General features: G+C 37.1%; 1 protein-coding gene across 1 annotated transcript in view; it reads right to left on the bottom strand.

Moving 5' to 3' along the window:
- Positions 1–21,930, bottom strand: part of IRAG2 (inositol 1,4,5-triphosphate receptor associated 2) — a gene marked incomplete at its 5' end in the record, with an annotated part of 119,124 nt that overhangs the window by 35,923 nt on the left and 61,271 nt on the right. The window contains 7 exons of the mRNA XM_081310802.1: positions 3,729–3,804; positions 4,868–5,015; positions 7,154–7,250; positions 7,810–7,890; positions 8,993–9,054; positions 15,828–15,990; positions 16,421–16,535. Coding sequence (XP_081166928.1) covers positions 3,729–3,804; positions 4,868–5,015; positions 7,154–7,250; positions 7,810–7,890; positions 8,993–9,054; positions 15,828–15,990; positions 16,421–16,535 — 742 coding nt within the window. The remainder of the gene's footprint in view (positions 1–3,728; positions 3,805–4,867; positions 5,016–7,153; positions 7,251–7,809; positions 7,891–8,992; positions 9,055–15,827; positions 15,991–16,420; positions 16,536–21,930) is intronic.

The following is a 21,930-nucleotide window of genomic DNA, read 5'->3' as shown; positions in this document are numbered from 1 at the left end:
GATATTCTTTTTTGAGACATTAATCTTGATAGAGTCCTTTGCTCAAAGACCCTCTCATAAATACCAATCAATGTTCACTTTTTCCTTACATTCCCTGTGAGACAGATGCTATATTTATTTTCTGCCCCCCCAATTCATGGAGAAAATGAATGGGGGGGGGCAGAAAATAAATCTCAAGTCCTTAGGAACACCAGTCCAAAGAAAGAAGCTTCTGAGTATCATCCTCAGTGTTCTAAGTAGAACCTGAAGTGATTGCAAAACAAATAAGAATTCAACAAATATTAATGGGCGGCTACTGTGCACCCATCCATGCAGAGTACTAGAAACATTTTGGCTAGTGATCAGGTAAGGGCATTCTCCACCAGGCTTATCAGCTAACACAGGGTAGGATGTAAAAAATGAATACCCACAATGCAACCAGGAGACAGGTAGCAAAAAGGGAAGGAAGGCAGAGAGTTCCTGGGGTCTCAAATAAGGAAGTTAAATAGTTAAGGAATGAGGAAGCTGAAGCATCAAAACATGATATTTCCAGAACCACATACAAGCTGATTGGGGGGAAAACCTGATTTCTCAAATTCCAATCTATTATGATTTTTACCTCAAAAAGAACTGGAAGACACTGGGTTTGATTCTGAGTACCGCATATAAATAAAATAAAAGTCCATTGACAACTAAAAAAAAATATTAAAAAAAAAGAACTGGAGATACTTGACTGCCAACATTTTATACTACCGTAAAAGGATTTATGAAACAGTAGATTTTTGAAATGGACCTTGATAGTTAAATAAAATTTTGACAAATGGAGAAGTGTACAACGTTCTGAGCAAAGAAAACACCCCAAGCAGGTTTGGAGTGATTTATTCTGACAGTAGATACTACTTGTTTGGCTGAAATAGGGACAATAGCAGGACAGTGCCATGGAAATGAAGGCAGAAAGCTAGGCTGTGACCAGGCCAAAGAAGGATTTGAACACAAGGTCAAGCTGCTTTCATGAGGATGTAGAGACTGGCAAAGATCATCATTTAAAGCCAAGGTGTTTAAAACAACAACAACAACAACAAGCCATCAGTTTGTATATGCTGGAATGAGCATGGTTTATGGTATTTTGATGTTTTATATTATTCTAATTCCCTCTACATTCTATTAAAAATGCTTAGAAACAAAGCTTATTATTTGTTTAGAGATGGGGTGGGGGCTGAAGGAGACCAGTGAGGGTTGGAGAGCACAGTCATGAGGCTGCACAGATCCTGCAGGGGGCAGAAACCTGGAATGGGACTATGGAGAATCAGTGGTTTCAGCCACAAAGTAAAGCCAACAGACTCATTCTTGAGACTATAGAAAGAACACAGGAAAGCAAGAACTTTCAGGGAATCTATTTATCACCCTGAGTGCATTTGACAGGAGTTTCTTTGTGATCCAGATCTTTCCTAATTCTTAATGGGTGTCAAGACCATACACAAAACAACTTCATCACCTCTCCCAATGAGTGGATTAGGAGGTCCTTTTAGATTCATAAGGCAGCACATTTCTTAGCCAAAAAACCAAAACAAATAAACAAAAAACCCACTTTCAAGGTAACTACAGTGATTATTATGTCTCAAACGTCTAAATTCAGAGGGGTTGTGAAAAGGACAAGTCCTTTTGAAGCTAGACAAACCTGAACTTGAAATCTAGGTTTGCTGCTTATTAGTCAAGTGATGTTGGGCAAGTTAGATAACTCCCTCAAAGTCAGGTGTCTCCTTTGTAAAAAAAACAGAGAATACCTGCCACTCAAGGTTGTGAGGAGCATTAATAATATGGCACACAGAAATGCTTTCCTACAAAGTGCCTGGTACACAACTGATGTTTGTTTCTTCTCCCTTCTTAGTGAAATTGGTGCCAGATAAAAGGGAAATTACTAATAACTGAACATCCTGTAAGCTCCTAAACTCAACTTCTGTTATTAAAGCTTCATAAGAACTACCAAGTAATAGCAAAATAGATTTGTTTTCTTCTTAGTTGCTCAATAAGGCAGGTACTAATGAACAGGGGAAAAATGTCAGATGCATACACTTCAAAGGAGTAAGAATGACTCGCACAACTTAGTGGTAAAAATCTTTTAAATGGGCACAGGATCTGAATGGAAGTATCTCCAAAATATACAAATGACCAACAAACACATGCAAACATGCTCAACATCATTAATCACTAGAAAAATACAAACCAAATCCATTGAGATACCTCTTTGCATTCAGTGATGGCTGTAAACAAAAAGGGAGTTTTGGTGACGTGCAGAGAAATTAAAATATGCCAGATATCACTTGTGGGAATATAAAATGGTGCCACCACTGTGGAAACCCATCCTTTAGTCCCTCAAAATATTAAACAGAGTGACCATCTGAGGCAGTAATTTCTACTGATAGAAATATACCAAAATAATTAAAAACCTACATTTACACTAAAACTTATACACTAATGTTCATCATGACATTGTTTGCAGCAGCCAGTCAAAAAACTCAAATGCCCATAAACTGTTAGATAAACAAAATGGGATATCCAACACAATATTATTCCACCATAAATGGAAGTACTAATAATAAAATACATACTACAATATGGATGAACCTTGAAAACCTTAACGATAATTGAAAGAAGACAGGCACAGGAGGGTATATATATGGTTTTATTCAACTTAAGATATCTAGAATAGGCAAATCTATGGAGAATGTAGATTAATGCCTAGAGCTGAGTGTTTAGAGGAAGGGGAAATTGCAAAAGGGTATTGGGGTTTCTCTTGGAGGTGATTCCAATGTTTTAAAATAGGTGATGGTGATAGTTGTACAGATATGGGAATACATTTAAAACCAGTTAATTGAACAGTTTAAATTAATGAATTATATGATGTGTGAATTTTATATATATATATATATATATATATATATATATAAAATTATATATATATGTGTGTGTGTGTGTGTGTGATGAATGACCAGATCCTAAAGATGAACTGTCTGCTCCATTTGACTGAACTCACTGGGCCCACGCTCAGGCTACAGACTAGGAAGGAACTCTGACCACCTCCATAGTCCTTCTCAAGTTGTTTCACGTTATCCTCTTCTTGGGTAAAAAAGCAGCATTACTGCCTGACATTGGTTGTGAATATGCTAAGATCATGGCCTTACTCTGTGGTTTTTAATAAAGGGCCAATTCCTCAAAGATTGCCTAGCTTTGATTTCAGTTCTTAGAGAATCAATGTGATCTGATACTACTTACAGTCAATAGTGAGTTTAAGTCCCAAACCAGCCTGCTCCTAAACACAAATTTCATTGTACTTTGTCAAAATCTCCTTCTGGTTATATAACCCAAATTTCATACTACATGGGGAGTAGAAAGTCCCCAAATACTGAGCTTTATTTTTTTTTTTAATATTTTTTGGTTGTCAATGGACACAATATCTTTATTTATTTATTTTCATGTGGTGCTGAGGATCAAACCCAGTCCTCACACGTGCAAGGCAGGCGCTCTACCACTGAGCTACAGCCCCAGTCCCTGAGCTTTAATTTTATCACTTCAGAAGTTGATATTTCTAATTCATCTGAGGTCTGTATTATCAGATTCATACTTGCTGTACTAGGAGCCATGACATTTTTAAAAGAAAAGAAGCAAAGGAAAGAAGAAAGAATACTCAAAGAACAGGACCAGCATGTGACAATACTGAAGATGAAATTGTAAACTGCCACAGCACTCACTTCCATACTTAGGTTGTCATTCATCCCGATGTAACCCGAAAGATCTGCTCCTGGGTCTGGACCACCTACAGGACACCTGGCAGTAGAAAGTAGAGCCATTTACTACAAGTAGAAAAACTGAAAATTTTAGCAGATACCAAATTATGACACAGTTCCCACGACCCCACACCCAGTCTATCAAATTTCTAATTAAATTCCTGGCTTCATTAAGACATAATGAAAGATAGCTTCCACCTTCATCAGAGAGAAGTTACAGACAACAGAAAAGCCAGCCAAAAATGAAAATAAAGAATTTGCAATTCAAAGTCTGGCTTCCTCACCCTCAATACAGAAAGGAAATTTCACCAGGGGTAGAGAGTCCTCACAAACTCCACTAACATGTCTGCATTTTTCCTAAAGAAGATCAGTTTGCATACTTAAAAAGATAGATGCGCATAAATAAGCATCAAAAGAGAATGGGGGGAGGGGCGAGCAGAGACAGGTTTCCAAAGGCTTGTTAACCTTAAGTGTGAAAGGAATAGAATTAAAATCCAAACTCATCTAAATTAACCTAGTAGTATGTACTTAGTATATGCCCCCCAAACTAGGGTAACTGAATTGGTCTCTTAAGATTTTAGAATGACTATCATAAAATTCAAAAGCAGTGTCTTTATTTTACAACTGTAAATTTTCAGAAAGTTAGAGAGTTCCACAATAAAGATGTTATAATCTCAGGGTATGAAAATCTAACCAATTAAAATGTTAGGCAGTGGGAATAGGCTACCCATAAAGAGTAGGCTAAGTGAAGCAGCAAGTCCTTCCTGAGATGTTTCTTTTTCCTTTTTCCTGTTAGTAGCTGCAACCTGCTAGTTTCTGCTTCTGCAGTCATGCTTGCTCAGCAGCTGTGGCAGGAATCAAATCTGCCTGGAGAGAGAAAAAGGGACCCAGGCTACTTATATGAGAAGTCTTGAAACCTGGAGGTCTGTGTTGATACTGAGAACAAAGGGCTGTGCTTAGCCTTTGGAGAAGACTCTGCTGAGCCCACATCAGTGCTGAATAAACCTTGCTCTTCTGAATCTCCTATTGCTGCCTGTCTCTTTCCATTGCCATAATTTTCCTTATTTTTCCATAACAAAGTAAATTGTCCTCTTTTAACTTACTTGTGTTGTCTCGTCACATCCAAAGCACCATACTTTATTTCTCCGTATTTGGATCTTTCACTTGAAGCCTCAGTTGGGTTGGCTACACATAAGGAAGATGTCAATTGTGGCCTTGGAATCACTGTAAGACTATCCAGAGACAAGGCATCTGTAGTAGAACAGAAAGGAATAAAAATAGAGATTAACTTCTGGTTCATACCACATTAAAGAATAAACTATCCTCCCTAAAGACTTGATTGGCAGAACTATTTATGTGAAAGCAAAAGCCAACCCAATTCTATTAGCACTTTAACAAATGCCCAAGATGCTGGGTTACATGGGGGTGGAAATGCCAAATGTTTATTTAAAAAAAGAGAAAAAAAAAAGGTGAGGTGTGGAAGACAGATAATCTTGGTCTCCTAAACAACTAGAGGGCCAAATATTCTTCAGCCAGCAGGCAAAATCCAGCCAGCTGCCTGTTTTTTTTTTAATATATATATATATATATATATATATTTTAGTTGTTAATGGACCTTTATTTTATTTATTTATATGTGGTGCTGAGAAATGAACCCAGTGCCTTCACATGCTAGGCAGGTACTCTACCACTGAGCCACCACCCTAGCCCCAGCTGCCTGTTTTTGTAAATAAAGTTTTATTAGAATATAGCCACACCTATCCACATACATCTCCATGACTGTTTGTGTGCTACAAGAGTAAAGTTGAATAGTTGTAACAGAAATTGTACGGCCTGAAAGTCCTAAAATATTTACTATCTGACCCTTTCCTGAACAACTTTGCAGACTTCTGAAAAATATCAGACATTGTGATTAGATTTCATCAAAACATCCCTCAAAGAATGACACACCAGTCTTTTGGGGAAACCATCTTTTTAGGTGGGTATAGGATGCAGCAGTTTAAAAGAAAACACAAAGGCTATGGAGTCAAGCACAATTTTTTAGTTCTGATTTTGAATCTGCTAAATGCCAGTTGTGTCACCTTGGGTAAATATCTATGTCACTCTGAGGCTTAGTTTATGTATCTATAGAATGATACTTGGCCTTGGGTATCTGTTTCCTGGTCTTTAAAATTGGGAATTACAGAGGGGTGGGTACAGTAGTAGAGTGCTGGCCTAGTATGCACCAGGACCTGGATTCCTCCCCAGCACAGCAAAAATAAATAAAACAAAATGGGAATCACATTAGCATCTGCACTCTTAGGCTGTGGTGAGGACTAAATGAGTTTACAGATATGTTACCCACAGCAAGTATTCTTTAAGTGCCGACTTATTGTTGGGTGTGGTTATCTCTGAGTTATCATGAATGAAATAGTCTCTATAAAATTCTAGTGTCTGACACAAAATGAAAATTCCATCCGTGGTGGTAGCAGTTTCTCCTTTTGTAGTTTAATGATCCACAAACCACCATCTTTCTTAAATTTATTTGATGAGCATCCCATTTTTATTATCATTCCAGAACCAGCATGAACTTCTGCTTTTGACTGCATCTGGGTTTTGTGGAACATCTCCGAGGTTAGGGCTCTTTCTCCTTGGCCTGGCAATCAGTAACAGTTCACAATTGGATCCTCAACTTGCTTTTGCTTCAAACTTCCTTCTGCATCTCAACCAAAACCCTCTTGTTTCCACAATGAGCTTTGCCTCTTCTTCAAACACAAGGCTTTTGTGTTCTTCTCTTTTTATTCTGTTTCATCTGTCCATGTCATTCTCATCCATCAAAATACTTTTTTCACACTTTTCACTTTTCCAACCCAACCCATCCCTCAAAGCCTGGTTCAACACTCCCCTCTTCTGTGGGATACTCTCTTACTTCTCATCTCTGAGTCTAGGTCTTGTCTCCCACTAATCTGTAGGCTATTTGAGGACTGGGAATGGAACTCAGGGGCACTTAACTACAGAGCCACATCCCCATTCCCTTTTTGTATTTTATTAGAGACAGGGTCTTATGGAGTTGCTTAGGCCTTGCTAAGTTGCTGAGTTTGAATTTGAATTTGTGATCCTCCTGCCTCAGCCTCCCAAGCTACTGGGTTTATAGGCATGAGACACCAAACCCAGCACTTATGCTTTATTATACATAATATGTTGCCTTGCACAGAATAGGTACTCAAATACATACTGATTGACTGACTGAACCCAGAAATAAATACCCAAATATTCAACAATTCTTCCTATACAAATAAAATTGTAATGAATTATTTGCCCTTTCAAAAAGAATTCCTCTCTCAATATAATCCCTCCCCCCACCCAAGCATGTCTCAGCTGGTGCTGGAGGAGGGACGACCCAAGCTCACCCAGAAGAGGCGTATACCAGCATGTGTTTTTCAAGGTCAGGGGTATGTGATGAATTCTTGCCTCTTGACTACTGTGTGGTTTGTGGTAACACTGCTTCTGAATGGAAAACCAAATATTATTAGCTGTCTAATGGAATATAACATAAAACCTTTTCTAATATACTTTATCTTCCAAAGCAGAAAGAATATCACTGGTCTCAAATGGTCTTGTGAGAGAAGTCAGAAAGAAAATAAATGATGTCAAGTGAAAAAGCTTTCATGCTTTTTGATCAAAAGATATACATTATGAGTAAATTAGAACACTCATTCAAAAATCACAGTTCAGTAATCTAACATAATACTCTCATCACCAACTCCAAATAAATAGTTTACACTTTGATATAAATAAAGCCTCTGAGGGAAGAGTTAAGCATGAGGGACAAGCCAAGTAACTCCTTGTAATACCACAGTCAAAAAATTTAAAATATTAGTACTCCTTGGACCAACCAAAAGATACTATGTGTATGAGAGGGAAAAAAATATATATTTTAAAGAAAAGTATTGTGTTTGGAATCCTTGGGCTATGCATATATACTGAACTCAACTTTTTATTTACCATAGCAGCTGATCCATGTTTGCTACCTAAATAATTTCAGAAAGCTTAAGCTTACACTTACCAATTTTTCTTGAAGAGATGGTTGAATTTTCTCTGGGCAGGACGGGGGATCATCGTGAGAAAATTCCTCATCTAAAAACCTCTGTAATCAGAAAATGGCAAAGTGTATTGAAAGATGAAATGTAGAAAGGGTCCAAGATGCAAAGCCCAGCAGAGGTGGGTGCCCTCTACTTCAGGGAACCTATTTGTCACTGCAAATGGGTATTTTATCCATTCATTGATCTAGGAGTAAAACTCAAAGATCAGGAACCAGGAATTGAATGGCTTTGTCACTGAAATTAGGCAGAAGTCAAGGAAGCTTTTTAGACATAACTTGGAGTAGTAAAATGGTGTTAGGAAAATTTTATAGTAATAAAATTGTGGTCTTAATCCAAGAGGCAGATGCATATTTATGGGAGTGACATTACAATAGAAAATTTTACTGGTGTTCTTGAGATGATTAAGAATTCTTTAGATATGGAGATTTTTTTTTTCCTGCTAAACAGGGGCTTTTCAGGCACTCTGCCTAGACTTTCTATGTGAATTTTTTTTTTTCTGCTTAAACAGATGTTGTCTACATTATGCCCTGGAAAGAGATACCAGCAAATATCACTCTTCTTCCCTCTTTCATCTCCTTGCTCCAGTGCCAATCTCTCTGTTCCCTTATGTTCTTCATTTATGAACCAAAAAGGAGATTCACCAAGCATCATAAGGGAAATAAATATATTCAGCTCTACCATGGATTTCTTGAGATATCCAGACAGAAAGGTATTGAAAGCTTAATACAAATAGGAGAAAGAAAAAAGACATAAGCACTAAAACTGTTGTGGTGCTCAAAAATTTTAGCATATGGTTTTAAATTGAAAAATACACCCTTCCTATCAGATAGGAGGTGCCTACAAAACTGGCTCTCTGCTAACAGATGCAGTGGCTGGGCAAATTCTGAAATGCTTCCTCTTTGGGAGATGCTATCAGGAGCCACTCACTGATGTGAGTTCTCCCCTCATTTTTCTAAACACTTTCTGTGAACAAGAGAACAAAGTCTACCAAAGTCTTTTCTTCTAAGTTGGTTGTTTAATTTAATGGTTAAAACCACTCCATATTCTACATTAATTTCAAAACCTAATACAAGTTATAAATCTTCCCCAGAGTAAATAAACACATATCACACAGGTTTTTTGTTTGTTTGTTTGTTTGATTTTTACCTGAAACAGAAAGCCATGATGGTGTCCTTCAGTTAACTGCTTTCGAAGTACCTCAATAGTTGCTATGAAGAGAATTTACAACCAGTTCAATATGACCATTTTAAATCCCCTTCCCATCATTTATTTCATCGCTTGATAAAATTGTAATGGCTTTGCATTTGGAATCTGAAGGAAAGAAGACGACAACTGACTTCTGAGAATGGCATTGGCCCCTTAAGACTTAGGGACAGAGAAACAGGCTGTGGCAGCTCCACCATTCTCCCCCTTAGGTATTTAAAACTAACCTTGATAAACACAAGTGATCTGCCTCCTTGAAGTGAGTCACAGAATTTATTCAATCTTAAAACAAGAATACAAGGGCTGGGGATGTAGGTCAGGTCAGTGGTAGAGCTCTTGACTAGCAGGTGCCAGGCCCTGGATTCAGTCCCCAACACCACAAAACAAGAAAAACACCTTAGTGAGTCATTCAGGCCAACCTCCAACCATACAGGAATCTGGTGTCCATTAAGCCTCTGTTTGAACCCTAGAATTAGGGCCCTACAACCTCAGAATTTTATAAATTAAGCTGAGAGCACGAGAACACTGACATCCAGAGGACTGAAATGAGTGACAAGCAATGGACCCAAGTTCAGATCCACAGGACAACAGTGGATTCAGTGTGCTATCCCATGATGTTAGAAACATGTGTTTTAACTAAAATCTGCTGCCCAGTAAGTTTTCAAAGTCTTATCGCTCAAATCATGGAAATGGGGGTGGGTGGTGGTGGATATTACTATTTAAGTTAATAGTAACATACTTATTTGACAATCCATACTCTAAAATATAGCTAAGAATGAGAAAATAGACCACATCTTTCAGCAACCAAAATAGACACTGATATTCATGCCCTTTACTCACGTGGAAAATCTCACACATCACCAACACTGGGCTCTGAATTTATACATTATTCTCACAAGCTCGGCTGCTTTCTCAGCCCACAGAAGATTCAAAGCAAAAATTAAACAAGGGGATGGAGCTCTGCTAGATGGAAGCATATTAATAGCTAGCACTATTTTTTTTTAAATCCCTAAGAGTCAGGAAAATTATTAACAGCACATCTTCTGGTGTCCAAAACACACAGCAATCTGGTACTGCTTGTTTTATAGACCCACAGTTTTATATCTCAAAAACCTGAAAAAATTCTGAGCAATGAAAATATTAGTAATATGTATAAAAATTCTATATAAAATCTTCAATTATATAGACTATTACCTATGTAAAAATATATTTTATGCAAACTTTTTTGTAAAAATAGTTTATTTTTCAACTAAACTGGATAGTACCAAGTATCTCCTCGGCCAGTAAGATTTTTAATATTTATTTTTTTAATTGTAGTTGGACACAATACCTTTATTTTATTTATTTTTATATGTTGCTGAGGATTGAACCCAGGGCCTCACATGTGCTAGGACAGCACTCTACCACTGAGCCACAACCCCAGCCCACAATACCATTTTTTTTTTTTTAATTTCAAGCCAAGCGCAGTGGCACATACCTATAATCCCAGAGGCTTGGGAGGCTGAGACAGGAAGATCATAAGTTCAAAGCCAGCCTCAGCAATGATGAGGCACTAAGCAACTCAGTGAGAACCTGTCTCTAAATAAAATACAAAAATATAGCTGGAGATGTGACTCAGTGATTGAGTGTCCCTGAGTTTGATCACCAGTACTCAAAAGAATAAGATTAAAACTATTTCAAACTTATAAAAGGATTAAAATTTTTTCTCTTTAATACTTAGAACTCATGAGTTATTTTTTTTTTAAATCAATGTCTAAGAAATAAGACCCTGTGTTCCTCCTGACCTATATTCAAAAGAGCAACAAAGCTTGCAGAAGTGGCCATTATGTTTTTGAGGGTTGTGTATCACTAAAACACAAATTCAGAATTCTGTCTTAGAATTATCAAAATAAGTTTGTGCTTCAGAAGAAATAATGAGTTAGTTTCAGCACTGTCTAAATTACCCATCTGCTTTCCCACCAGGCAATCTTGGGTTTTAGAAAGAGTCTATCTCAAAGCATTCAAATTAAAAACCTTTTTTCAACAGATGTTTTGTGCAATAAGTAGCAACTATTTCCATATTTTCCATATGGCAAAACAAGCTGGTTTATGACCCCAATTTGCATTCACCTTTGCATTCTTCTGTTTGAAGTGGGACTTGCCATGTCTCTAGGACATTTAGGCTGCACATAAGAACAAATAAAGCAATGACCACTGCATCCCCTGCAGCTGCCACCTGTGATTATAAGATGGGACCAGGTGTCTTGGTGAGTTGCTTCTGAAGGAAGCTGAGATAAAGCAACTTTCTAAATGACTATGCAATGGAGCTTTTAGGCAAAGGCCCTACAATTAATTGACTGTTGAAAATTAAAGCTGTAACATTGTTAGAGCTATAATAATGTTAGTTATCAATGATGCTTCACATTTATGGAATATGGACTTCTATAACACAGTATATAGCTTACTGAAGAAAAACCTCATGTTCTGTAAAACTGTGCATTAAAAATGTCAGGATTCATTAACCACAGACTATGAGAAACTACAAGGACAATGAACCTGATTTTAAAACGGGCAAAAAACATAGGCACTTCACAAAGAAGATACATAATGGACATTCAGTACACAAAAATGTGCTCTACATCCATTAGTCCTCTAAAAGATTAAAATTACAAAGAGATGTCAGCAGAGCCGCCAAAATAAAAATTGACACTATCAAATACTGAATATGTGGAACTTCCATACGGTGCTGGGGGAGTGTAGAATGCCCAACACCATGGAAAAGTGGTAGTGTCTTTGAAATTTAGAGCCACAACCATGCTATGACGTAACAATTCTGTTCCTTGGTATTTATTCTAGATGAAATAGGAACTTATGTCCACACACAGATCTGTGCACAGATGTTCAAGGCAGCTTTATCCATTATAACTTAAAATGGGAGATACTTCAGAGGTCCAGTAATAGGAGAAAAGAATCAAATTACCTTTTATCTCAATAAAAAATTACCTCAATAAAAAAATTACTGGGAAATAAAACAAGTGAATCTCAAAATATTATGCTGAGGGAGAGACACCAAAGAGTACATATAGTATAACTCAATTCTAGAACATGCCAACTACCCTAACCATATCAGTGGCTGCTCCTTGTGGTGGAGGTGGGGGAGGAGCATTCAACTGGGAAGTAGCTCAAGGGAGATTTCTGATAGAAGTTCTGTGTTTTGATGTGCTTTCCTGAGGCTGGTGGGACAGTGAACTTAACGTTTGAAAACACTTGAAAATTACAACAAAAATAACAGGGTTTAGAAGATAAACAGGGTTAGGAAGAAACCACTAAAAAACATATGCAACATTGTCACCAGAGTCTAGTAAATACAATCATTAAATTATTAGTACCCAGGAAGAGTACATGGATCACCCAGACATGCATCTCAGAAGGCCTCACAGAGATTAGAAATGCACAAATACAACAGAGCAGGAACCTTTAAATGGCACAACGCTGGTTGGGTGCTAAGAAAACGCAGGTGGAAGTGGAACTCTCACCCAGCAGGGCTGCCAAGGAGAACAAGCCATCTACCATGCACAGAGCTCTGCAAGGCTGGGGTTGAGCCTCTCTAGGGGGTGGGGGAGGCCCAGGTGCAAACACTTGTTTTGAATTTTCACAAAATAAAGCTGAAAGGGCTCCTGGTGCCCATTTGGCAGCCAAGCTAAGGGGTATTTTCCTTTCTTGCAGAAGGTGATTGATCATTCTATGCCTTCCAACCCAGATCCTATTTCCAAGAAGACAGTGAATGAAACAATAGAAATCCCCTCACTAACATGATATTCAGCATTAACCAATAATCACAGAAGAGGTAATGCTCTGCATAGTGTATACCAACTCTGGGCAAGTGCTAGCCACCATACTGAACTTGCAGTTCTCAACTACATTGTTGGAAAAGAACGCTGAGACACAGAGAGGTAAAGTGACTGGCCCAACTTCACCTGGCAACGCTTTATGTAGAGTTTGAGTCAGGACAAAGTTTGGTTTTACTTCAAATCCCAGGCTCTTAAACTATTACACCACACTTCCTAGATTATTTCATGCATACCTACCTTTTTCATTGGGAAAATTTGGGCCCCTATCTCATCAAAGCAGTTGAAACAGCTATAATTGGCTCTGGTGTCCTCCTCAGACTTATCCTGACACCTGCTGTCTTTAACTGTGTCAGTCACCCAGGTCCCCCTTTGTCTCAATTCCCTCTTCTTTGTTTGCTCAGGACACATGACTGTCATCTTGCATCTATCCTCTAAACAGTAAAGTTCATGTGCAAATCATATGTTCAAATGAAAAATTATGAAACATATAAGCATCTTGGGATCTCTCCACAAGGAAATATTTATGGTTCCTAAAGGTAATTCCCTCATCTTCTATTAAATGAGCGACTCAATGAAGACTTCATGTTAGATACAACAAGAGATGGCAAATAGTAAAGGGATGATGGCTTGGATTAGATCAACTAGTCTGTTTCCTGTAGATAAGAAGTGCCTCAATGTGTTGTATGCATACCCTAGATCAAGAAACTTTTTAGATTCCCTTTTTAAAGGAAACCTGCCATTATAATCCAGTATTGCCTACATTAACAAGATAACTTAGGTATGAAGAAAGAAAACATAAAAGTAACCACTCAAGACATTTAATCATTCGAATGGCGCACACACACTTCATGGAGGTGAGCAAGCACGCTGACCACTTCAAAACTCAGATCAGTCCTCGTGGCAGTGAAAAACTTATACAGTACTATTTAGTCAACCCTCAGTTCAGAATTTTTAATCCAATGTCATAAACACCATCTCACTTCTAGTTTGTACACCTTGTGATTGGCCTGAACATTTGGACAAATCAACTTGATCCACAATTTGCTGAAGAAGATTCATGGATCAGAAAGCAATGGTTATAAACACTTTGTTTTTTAAAACTAGCCTGAGAGTTTCAGAAAAGGTAAGTAGGTTGAAATATGTTTCTTTTCTGACTCAGAATTCAAATGTCTGATTCAGAACTGAAGTAGCATGGGGTGGCAGTGGTTGTGGTGAACTGCACTTGGATGCATTTGTGATAACTGTCCCACCTCTGCTGTCCCTAGTCTATCGAGAATATGTGCCGTACAGAGCAGTTTGAAAGCATGTGCTATCTAAATTTCCCTCTTCTCCCAAAGGATGACTTTTAAGGGATTAGAAAAAAACTTCATGTAAGGAAATGATCTTAGGAGCAAACTCCTAATGTGTATGCCTTCTTTGGACAGGAAAAAATCCAAACAAGTAAGGGATTTCAAAAATCCAGGCAGTTTACGATCAACTTGAGCTAGAAAGGAAGTGTCCACCCTTCTTAATCCAGGCAGAAAAAAAATCATGCATTCAACCCAGGACAACCTTCATATGTTGCTTTTAATATTTGATCTAATTATCCCCCTGAGAACAAACTGGAAAAACAACACCAAGTTCAGTAATATTAAGAGGATTCACTTTGGGATAAGTTACAAAAGTTGACTCTCCCAAAAAAGTGCTACAAGGAAATCACAGAGTGAGGGGACACATTCTTATCAACCTATAAAATTATGGGGTATAATATTTAATCAAAAGATAAATATAACTGGGCCACAAGACTAGTCCTCCTAGTATCTAAAGCAGACATGCCTTAAACCAAATTTGAAATGCCTTATTTTTAATGCAACATGAACAGTTCTAATCACCAGGGAACCTTCTCCAGTGCCTTCTGAGCAATAATAAAATAATATATATACTGACTGAAAGCATGCCTCATATTGCTGACAAGTGAATCAAAATAAACCTACACCTAAAATTATTGAAAGCTAGCAAGTTCATAAAGGTTTAAAAATAATAATAAAATGCTGAATAGCCACTGCTATTTCAAAACTAGATGATTCCTTCAATTCTTAGGCAGTTCTCTTAGATAACAGTAGAAAGGGTCCAATAAATCCAAAACAAACACAAGCCTGAAATTTTTCATTTCTAGCTAACCTTAAGCTTATATTTAGTTGTTTATTACTCAACCCAAGTAACTTTCTATAAAAAGAACACTCACACTGCTAGAACAAGAAGCAGTTGGCTGATAAATGGCTAAATAAGATTTATATTTACTGTACTTGTTTCTAGAATAAAACAGGTTTATAAATAACTTGACATTTGTAATTTGACAATTGTCTTCTCACATATATTCTTAGTAAATTCTTATGCACTAGTAGATAACACAGAAAGAAATGACAAATATTCCAAGTTTTAAAATGTAAAGTATGTATGTAAACTACCATTAACATTTTTAAATATTTTCACACAAACTTAATATTTGGGTACATAATGAAATCATAATTACTTTGCCCAATCTCCTACTTAGAATAAAATGAAGGAGTAGAGCCATTTCTACCATATGATGGACAAAACCTGATTAATAAATTCATGGTAGAATTTGCAAACAATTTTCAAGTTCAAATATTCCAATACACACAAGACTTCTTGTTTACTTTCAAAGATTTGAAAGTTTAATTTTAAAAGGAAAAAAAAAAGAAACCATCATGAACAAATCTAACTCACAACAAATAACCCAAACGGAAAGCTAATGTTAAATCCCTGTACCTAACCACTAGGCAGACTTCTCTAAGAGCCCCACAATCCTGCCCCCCACCAACCCTTCCCCGGTCATAGAGTCAGCAATAACACAGCGACTGTAATCTAGACCAATGGCTGTAGTCCCTTTGCCCCTGCCTTAGGGTGAAATACACTGGGGACATAAATGAATATTTGCTACTTACTTTTCAGTTTTCTTGTCTTCTCCTGAAGCTTCTGGCAAGTGTTCGATAACTCACTATTTATAGTTTGGAGGTTCCGTTGTTCTGAAATTGCTTCCTCTAATTTATGCAGTAAAGACTTAGTTTTTTCACTGGCAGAAGAGGCGGCCTGATCGCGAGCCTTAACCTGGATATGCACAGTGAACACTGGGTTTTAGCAGGATAGCCAGGGAAGACAGCAATTGAGCGCTCACTCACATGCATGAAACTGAAAATGTGCTTTTCTTCTCAGGGAAGTGATAAGTGTCCTCTCCACTTCTGCCGTTGCTGTTTGCCTGGGCTTGGTGTGCCTGAGCTATTTCTACAGTGGTAGAAGTCCTGATATGTCAGGTTGCCTCCTTCTGCAAAGTCCCCTCTTTCATCATCAGGCTGTTGACACCGCCTCTTTTACAACTCCCCCCTTACTTCCTCCACTTGCTGCCAGTCACTAGGGATTTAGCTTCACAGTTCCTCTTTTTTTTTTTTTTCCTTTGTTCCTCCTTCATTTTTACTTCATGGTCTTAAGGACATCTGAGGAGACTCACCCCCTGAATCTAATGTACTCAGGTCCACCCTACCTGCTCCTCTGCGTCCTCCAGACGTTGGCTAGCTTCCTGGAGCTTCTGTCTGAGGATGACTTCCTGGTTGACAGCATCTTCTTGCAGCTGTTTGATGGCTCCTAGTTGTTTCTGACTGGAGTTTAAAAAAAAGAAAAAGAAACAAAAGTCCAAACCACAAGCTGTCAGTGACATTTCAACTGAGAGTCACTCTGGGAAACCAACAAATTCAAACTCATAACTCCTCAGAGATCAGAGGAAAAAATGACGGTTTTTACGTACATAGCAGTTCTTCACAAGTACAGAAGTTTAAGCCTAGTGTATTGATCACCTAGCCTTGACTTTACAGCTGAGGACAATGTTCAGAGCACTTAGCCTTTGTGGCCTGCTGAGAAGATGCTCTACAATGAGGTCAGGGTGACAGGTGCAATACTTATACTTCACAGTTAGACTTTAGCCTTTACAGAAAAGGGAAGAAAGAAGTGAGGGAGGGAAAGGAAACCAAAGAGAGCTTTGTTTCATGACACTATGCTTTCTCCTTAAGGGCTATCAATCGTGGTATACACAGGTGCCACTGGCACAGGAAGTCCACCCCAAATGGGGGTGAAGCTGGCTGTGAACATTTCTGCTGCAGTTACCCCTTCTGTAGCCCTTCGCCACTTCTACCCTACTACAAATCTTGGGATTATTCTCACCCCTCATTTGGATCCAATACTAATCCCCAAAATATATACTAATGCATCTGTTCTCTATTAGTCAATGTGATTGTTTAATCTGTACCACATGGCAACACATTGCTGCTTATCTGGAAACAAAGTGACTTGAATAAGGACCTTATTCCCATTCTACATTGGTAAGAACCCAGCCATGGTTACAAGAAGGACCACACCAAAGACAAGAAAGGTCTCACAAAATCATTTGCCATTATGGCACACAAACACCTAAACAACAACAACTAAAATGATTTAAATTGCCACACACTTTCTACTAAGCATTCTCCAATAGCTTATAGGCAGTGGTGGTTTTATAGTAAGAAAACTCAATAAATACACAGCAAATACACAATATTATTAAGTAGGCCTAATGTTGTACAGGTCTCTAAACCATATTCATTTTGTCTAGCTGAAATTTTATACTTGTTGAATAGCAACTCCCCTGTTCCCTCCCTCCAAGCTCTGGCAACTACCATTCTTCTCTGTTTCTACAGGTTCAACTATTTCAGATAGCTTGTATAAGTGGAATAGTGCAATGTTTGTCCTGTGAGTAATTTATTTCACTTAGCAAAAGTTTTCCAGGTTCACAGTTATTGCCACATGTGGCAGAATTCTCTTCTTTGGCAAGGTTGGATAATATTCCTTGGTACATTCTTCATTTATTCATCCACTAAAAGACGCCTAGGTTGTCATAAGTAGGGCTGCAATGAGCATGCAAATGCAAATCTCTCTCCAACATCCTTACTTTAGTTCTTTTGGGTAAATATCAAGGAGTGGGGCTGTTGGATCATATGCTGGTTCTGTTTTTAATATTTTGAGGCACTTTTTTCATAGTGCCTATGCCATTTTACATTCACAAGAGAGTACAAGGGTTTCTCTACATCTTCAAAAGGCAACTTTTTTGTTTATAATAGCCATCTATGGGTGTGAGATGATATCCAATTGTGGATTTTATTTGCATTTCCTGAATGATTAGTAACGTTGACTATCTCTTCACATACCTGTTGGCTGTTTGTATGTCTTCTTTGGAGAAATGTCTACTCAAGCTCATTTTTAAAAAATCAATGTTTTAAAAATTATTTTTGCTATATAGTTGAGTTTCTTATATATTTTGGATATTAAGCCCTCACGAGATATACAGTTTGTTAACTGTAGACTGTCTCTTTACAGAAAAGTTTCCATCTGCTGAAATCCCACATGTTCATTTTGTCTGTTGTTGCCTAGGCTTCTGGTGTCCTATCCAAGAAATTTTGTCATGATCAATGACATGAAGCTTCCCCCCCACCCCATTTTCTTATAGAATCTTTCAGCTCCAGATCACAGGTCTAAATTGACTGTCTGATTTCATTCTTCCTGCAGATATACAATATTCCCAATGTTATTTGAAGAAAATATCCTTTCCCTGTTGTGTATTCTTTGCACTCAAATATATCTGGATTTATTTCTAGGCCGTTTTATTCTCTGGTCTCTGCATCTTCATGCCAGTACCATACTAGTCTAACCACTGTAACTTTGAAATGGGGAAGGATCATGCTTCTATCTTTGTTCCTCTTCTCAAGATTTTTTAGGCAATTCAGGGTCCTTTGCAGTTCCATATGAATTTTAGAATTTTTTTCCATTTCTATAAGAAGTATTTTTGGGATTTTTGCTGGTAATTGCACTAAATCTATAAATTTCTTTGGCTATTTGGAATTTTAGAAATGTGAAATCTTCCAATCCATAAACATATTTCCATTGATTTGTCTTTAATTTCTTTCATCATTGTTTACGGTTTTCCATACGTAAGTCTTCCACCTCCTTATTTAAATTTATTCCTAAGTATTTTATTCTTTCTGATGTAATTGTAAGTTTAGTTTTCTTTCAGATAGTCACTATTAACATATAGAATTTGATTTTTGTATGTTGATTTTATATTCTGAAATTTTATTGATTTTACTCTAGCAGGATTTTTTGTGGAATCATTAGAGTTTTCTACATATAAGATCAGGTCAACTACAGATAATCTCACAGTCTTCCTTTTTGATTTTCATGCCTTTTGTTTTAAATGTTCTAAAACTTCTAGTACAATGCTGAATAGAAGTGATGAAAGTGGGAATCATTGCCTTGTTTCTGATATTAGAGAAAATGTTTTTCACTGTTAAATCTTAGCTGTGGGTTTTCTGACTTTTATGTTGGGTTAGTTTCCTTCAATTCCTAATTTGCTGTGTTTGCATGAAAGACAGTTTTGTTAAATGCTTTTTCTGCACCTATAGAGATGATTGTGCAACATGCTTCATTGGTCAACACAGTATGCCACATGGATTGATTTGTATGTGTTGAATCATCCTTACACCCCAGGAATAAAGCCCGCTTTATTATTTAGTGTTGAATTTGGTTTGCTCATAATTCATCAAGAATATTGGACTGAGAGCTGGGGTTATTGTTTAGTGGTAGAGTGCTTGCCTAGCATGTGTGAGGTATTGGGTTCGATTCTCAGCACCACATATAATAAAATAAAGATCCATCAACAACTTTAAAAAAAAAGGAATATTGGTCAGGGGTGATCTTAACGTGTGTGTTTGGCTTTGGTATCAGGGTAATGCTGGCCTCATAAAATGCTTTTTTTTTTTTTTCTTAAAGGCAACATTTGTTAAAGAGTTTCAGAAACACTAGCATTCAATCATTAATGTTTGGTAAAATCTCTACCTGGGCTTTTCCCTCTTGAGGTGTTTGATTACTGAACTTTTTTTTTTTTAATGGTACTGGAGATTGAGCCCAGGGCGTGATGGCTAAAGGCAGTGCTCTGCCACTGAGCTGCATCTCCAGTTCATTCTTCTTACTAGTTATAGGTCTATTCACACTTATCTAATTCTGTCTCAGTAGATGGCATGTTTTATGAATTTATTAGTTTTCTTTTAACTTATCCAGAGTGTTGGCATAGAATTTTTTAATGATTCTTTGTATTCCCATGGCTTAAGTTATATCTCTCCTATTTCTGCATCTGAATTTTTTTTTCTTACTAAGATTTGACAGGCTTTTTTCTCTTTTCAAAAATCCAATTCTTGGTTTTGTTGCTTTCTTATTTCTGCTATAATCTTTATTAATCCCTTACTTCTAACTTTGCACTTAAGTTGATCTTTTTCTAATTTACTGAGGTATAAATTTAGGTTACTTGAGACCTTTATTCATGTGCTTATTTCTATAAATTTCCCTTAACATTGCTTTAGCTGCAACCCAAAGGTTTTTGCATACTCTTTGTTTTCGTTTGTCTGAAGATATTTTCTAACTTCCCTTTTTATTTCTTCATTCACCCATTGGTTGTTCAGGACTATGCTGTTAAATTTCCACGTTTGTGAATATTCTAGGTCTCCTTCTGCTTTAGATTTCTAATCTCATTCTATTTTTGAAAAAGAAATAGTACAATTTCAAAACTTCTTAAATTTGTTAATACTTGTTTAGTAGCCTACTGCATGATCCATCCTGGAGAACATTCAAAGTGCACATGTGGCAATTGAGTGGAATTTTCTCTGTCTGTTAGGTCCATTTGATCTGTAACATTTTTCAAGTGCGACATTTCCTGATTGTTTCTGTGAGTGTTCTACTTATTATTGAAAGTGGAGGACTGAAGTCTCCTACTGTTACTGTATTGCTGTCTATTTGATTTCTCCCGTCAGTTCTGCCAGTGATTGCTTTATTTTTAGGTGCTCTGATGTTGGGTGCATAGACATTTATGATTATACCTTCCTGATGAATTGACCTTTTATCATTATATAACATCCTTGTCTCCAATGACAATTTTTTACTTAATCTATTTTGCCTAATGTAAGTAGAATCATCCCTGTTCTTTTACCATTTGCATGCAATATTTTTCACCCTTGTACTCTCAGCCTATGGGTTCCCTTAAATCTAAATTGAGTCTGATAAGATAACATCTAAGTCACATTTTTTAAAAAAATTCTGTCACATATTTTGTGGATATTCATTTGCATTTAATTATTGATAGGAAAGGACTTATTACCATGTCACCACTTTGTTATTTATTTTCAACATGTCTTATAATTCTTTTGACCCTCTCTTCCTCTTATTGTCTTCCTTTGAATTCTGTTAGATTGCTTTCTCCTTTTTTTGTGTATATCTTCTATAAGTAGTTTTTGTTGTTATGAGACTTACATCAAATCTTACCGCTACATAGTATTTTCAATCACATTCACTAGACTTTTACTTCTCTCTACACATTGTCATAACTGATCAAAAGTTATATCTTTTTATATTATGTATTCATTAATATTTTATAGTTAAGTTACTTATACTTTTTTTTGATACTAAGGATTGCTTAACCACTGACCATATCTCAGCACTCCCCTTCCTTTTGAGACAGGGTCTCACTAAGTTGCCAAGGCTGATCTCAATCCTGTGATACTCCTGCCTCAGCCTCAGGTTTTGTCTGCCTGGGAAAGTCTGCCTCTTCTTCATTTTTAAGGACAGATTTGCTGGGTATAGTTTTCTTGCACTTTCAGCACTCTGAATATATCATCCTAGACCTTTCTGGCAAGATTTCTTCTGAGAAATCTAATAGGCTTATGTGACGAGTCCCTTTTTATCTTGATGTTTTTAACATTCTATCTTCGACTTTTAGCAATCTGATCATGTGTATGGATATGGACTTATTTGGGTTTATCTTATTGGCTGTCCATAAGGCCCCTTGGATCTGGATGTCCACTTCCTTCCTCATGTCTAGGAAGTGTTCTGGATATTATTTCTTTGAATAATCTTTGCTTTATCTTATATGAGGCCTACACTCTAAGGTATAGATAAAAAACAAGGGAGTGTTTCTCTCAT

Source organism: Spermophilus citellus (assembly GCF_964194105.1).
Source record: "Spermophilus citellus genome assembly, chromosome: 10".
Classification (NCBI taxonomy): domain Eukaryota; kingdom Metazoa; phylum Chordata; class Mammalia; order Rodentia; family Sciuridae; genus Spermophilus; species Spermophilus citellus.
This window is presented reverse-complemented; position numbering and strand designations above follow the sequence as displayed.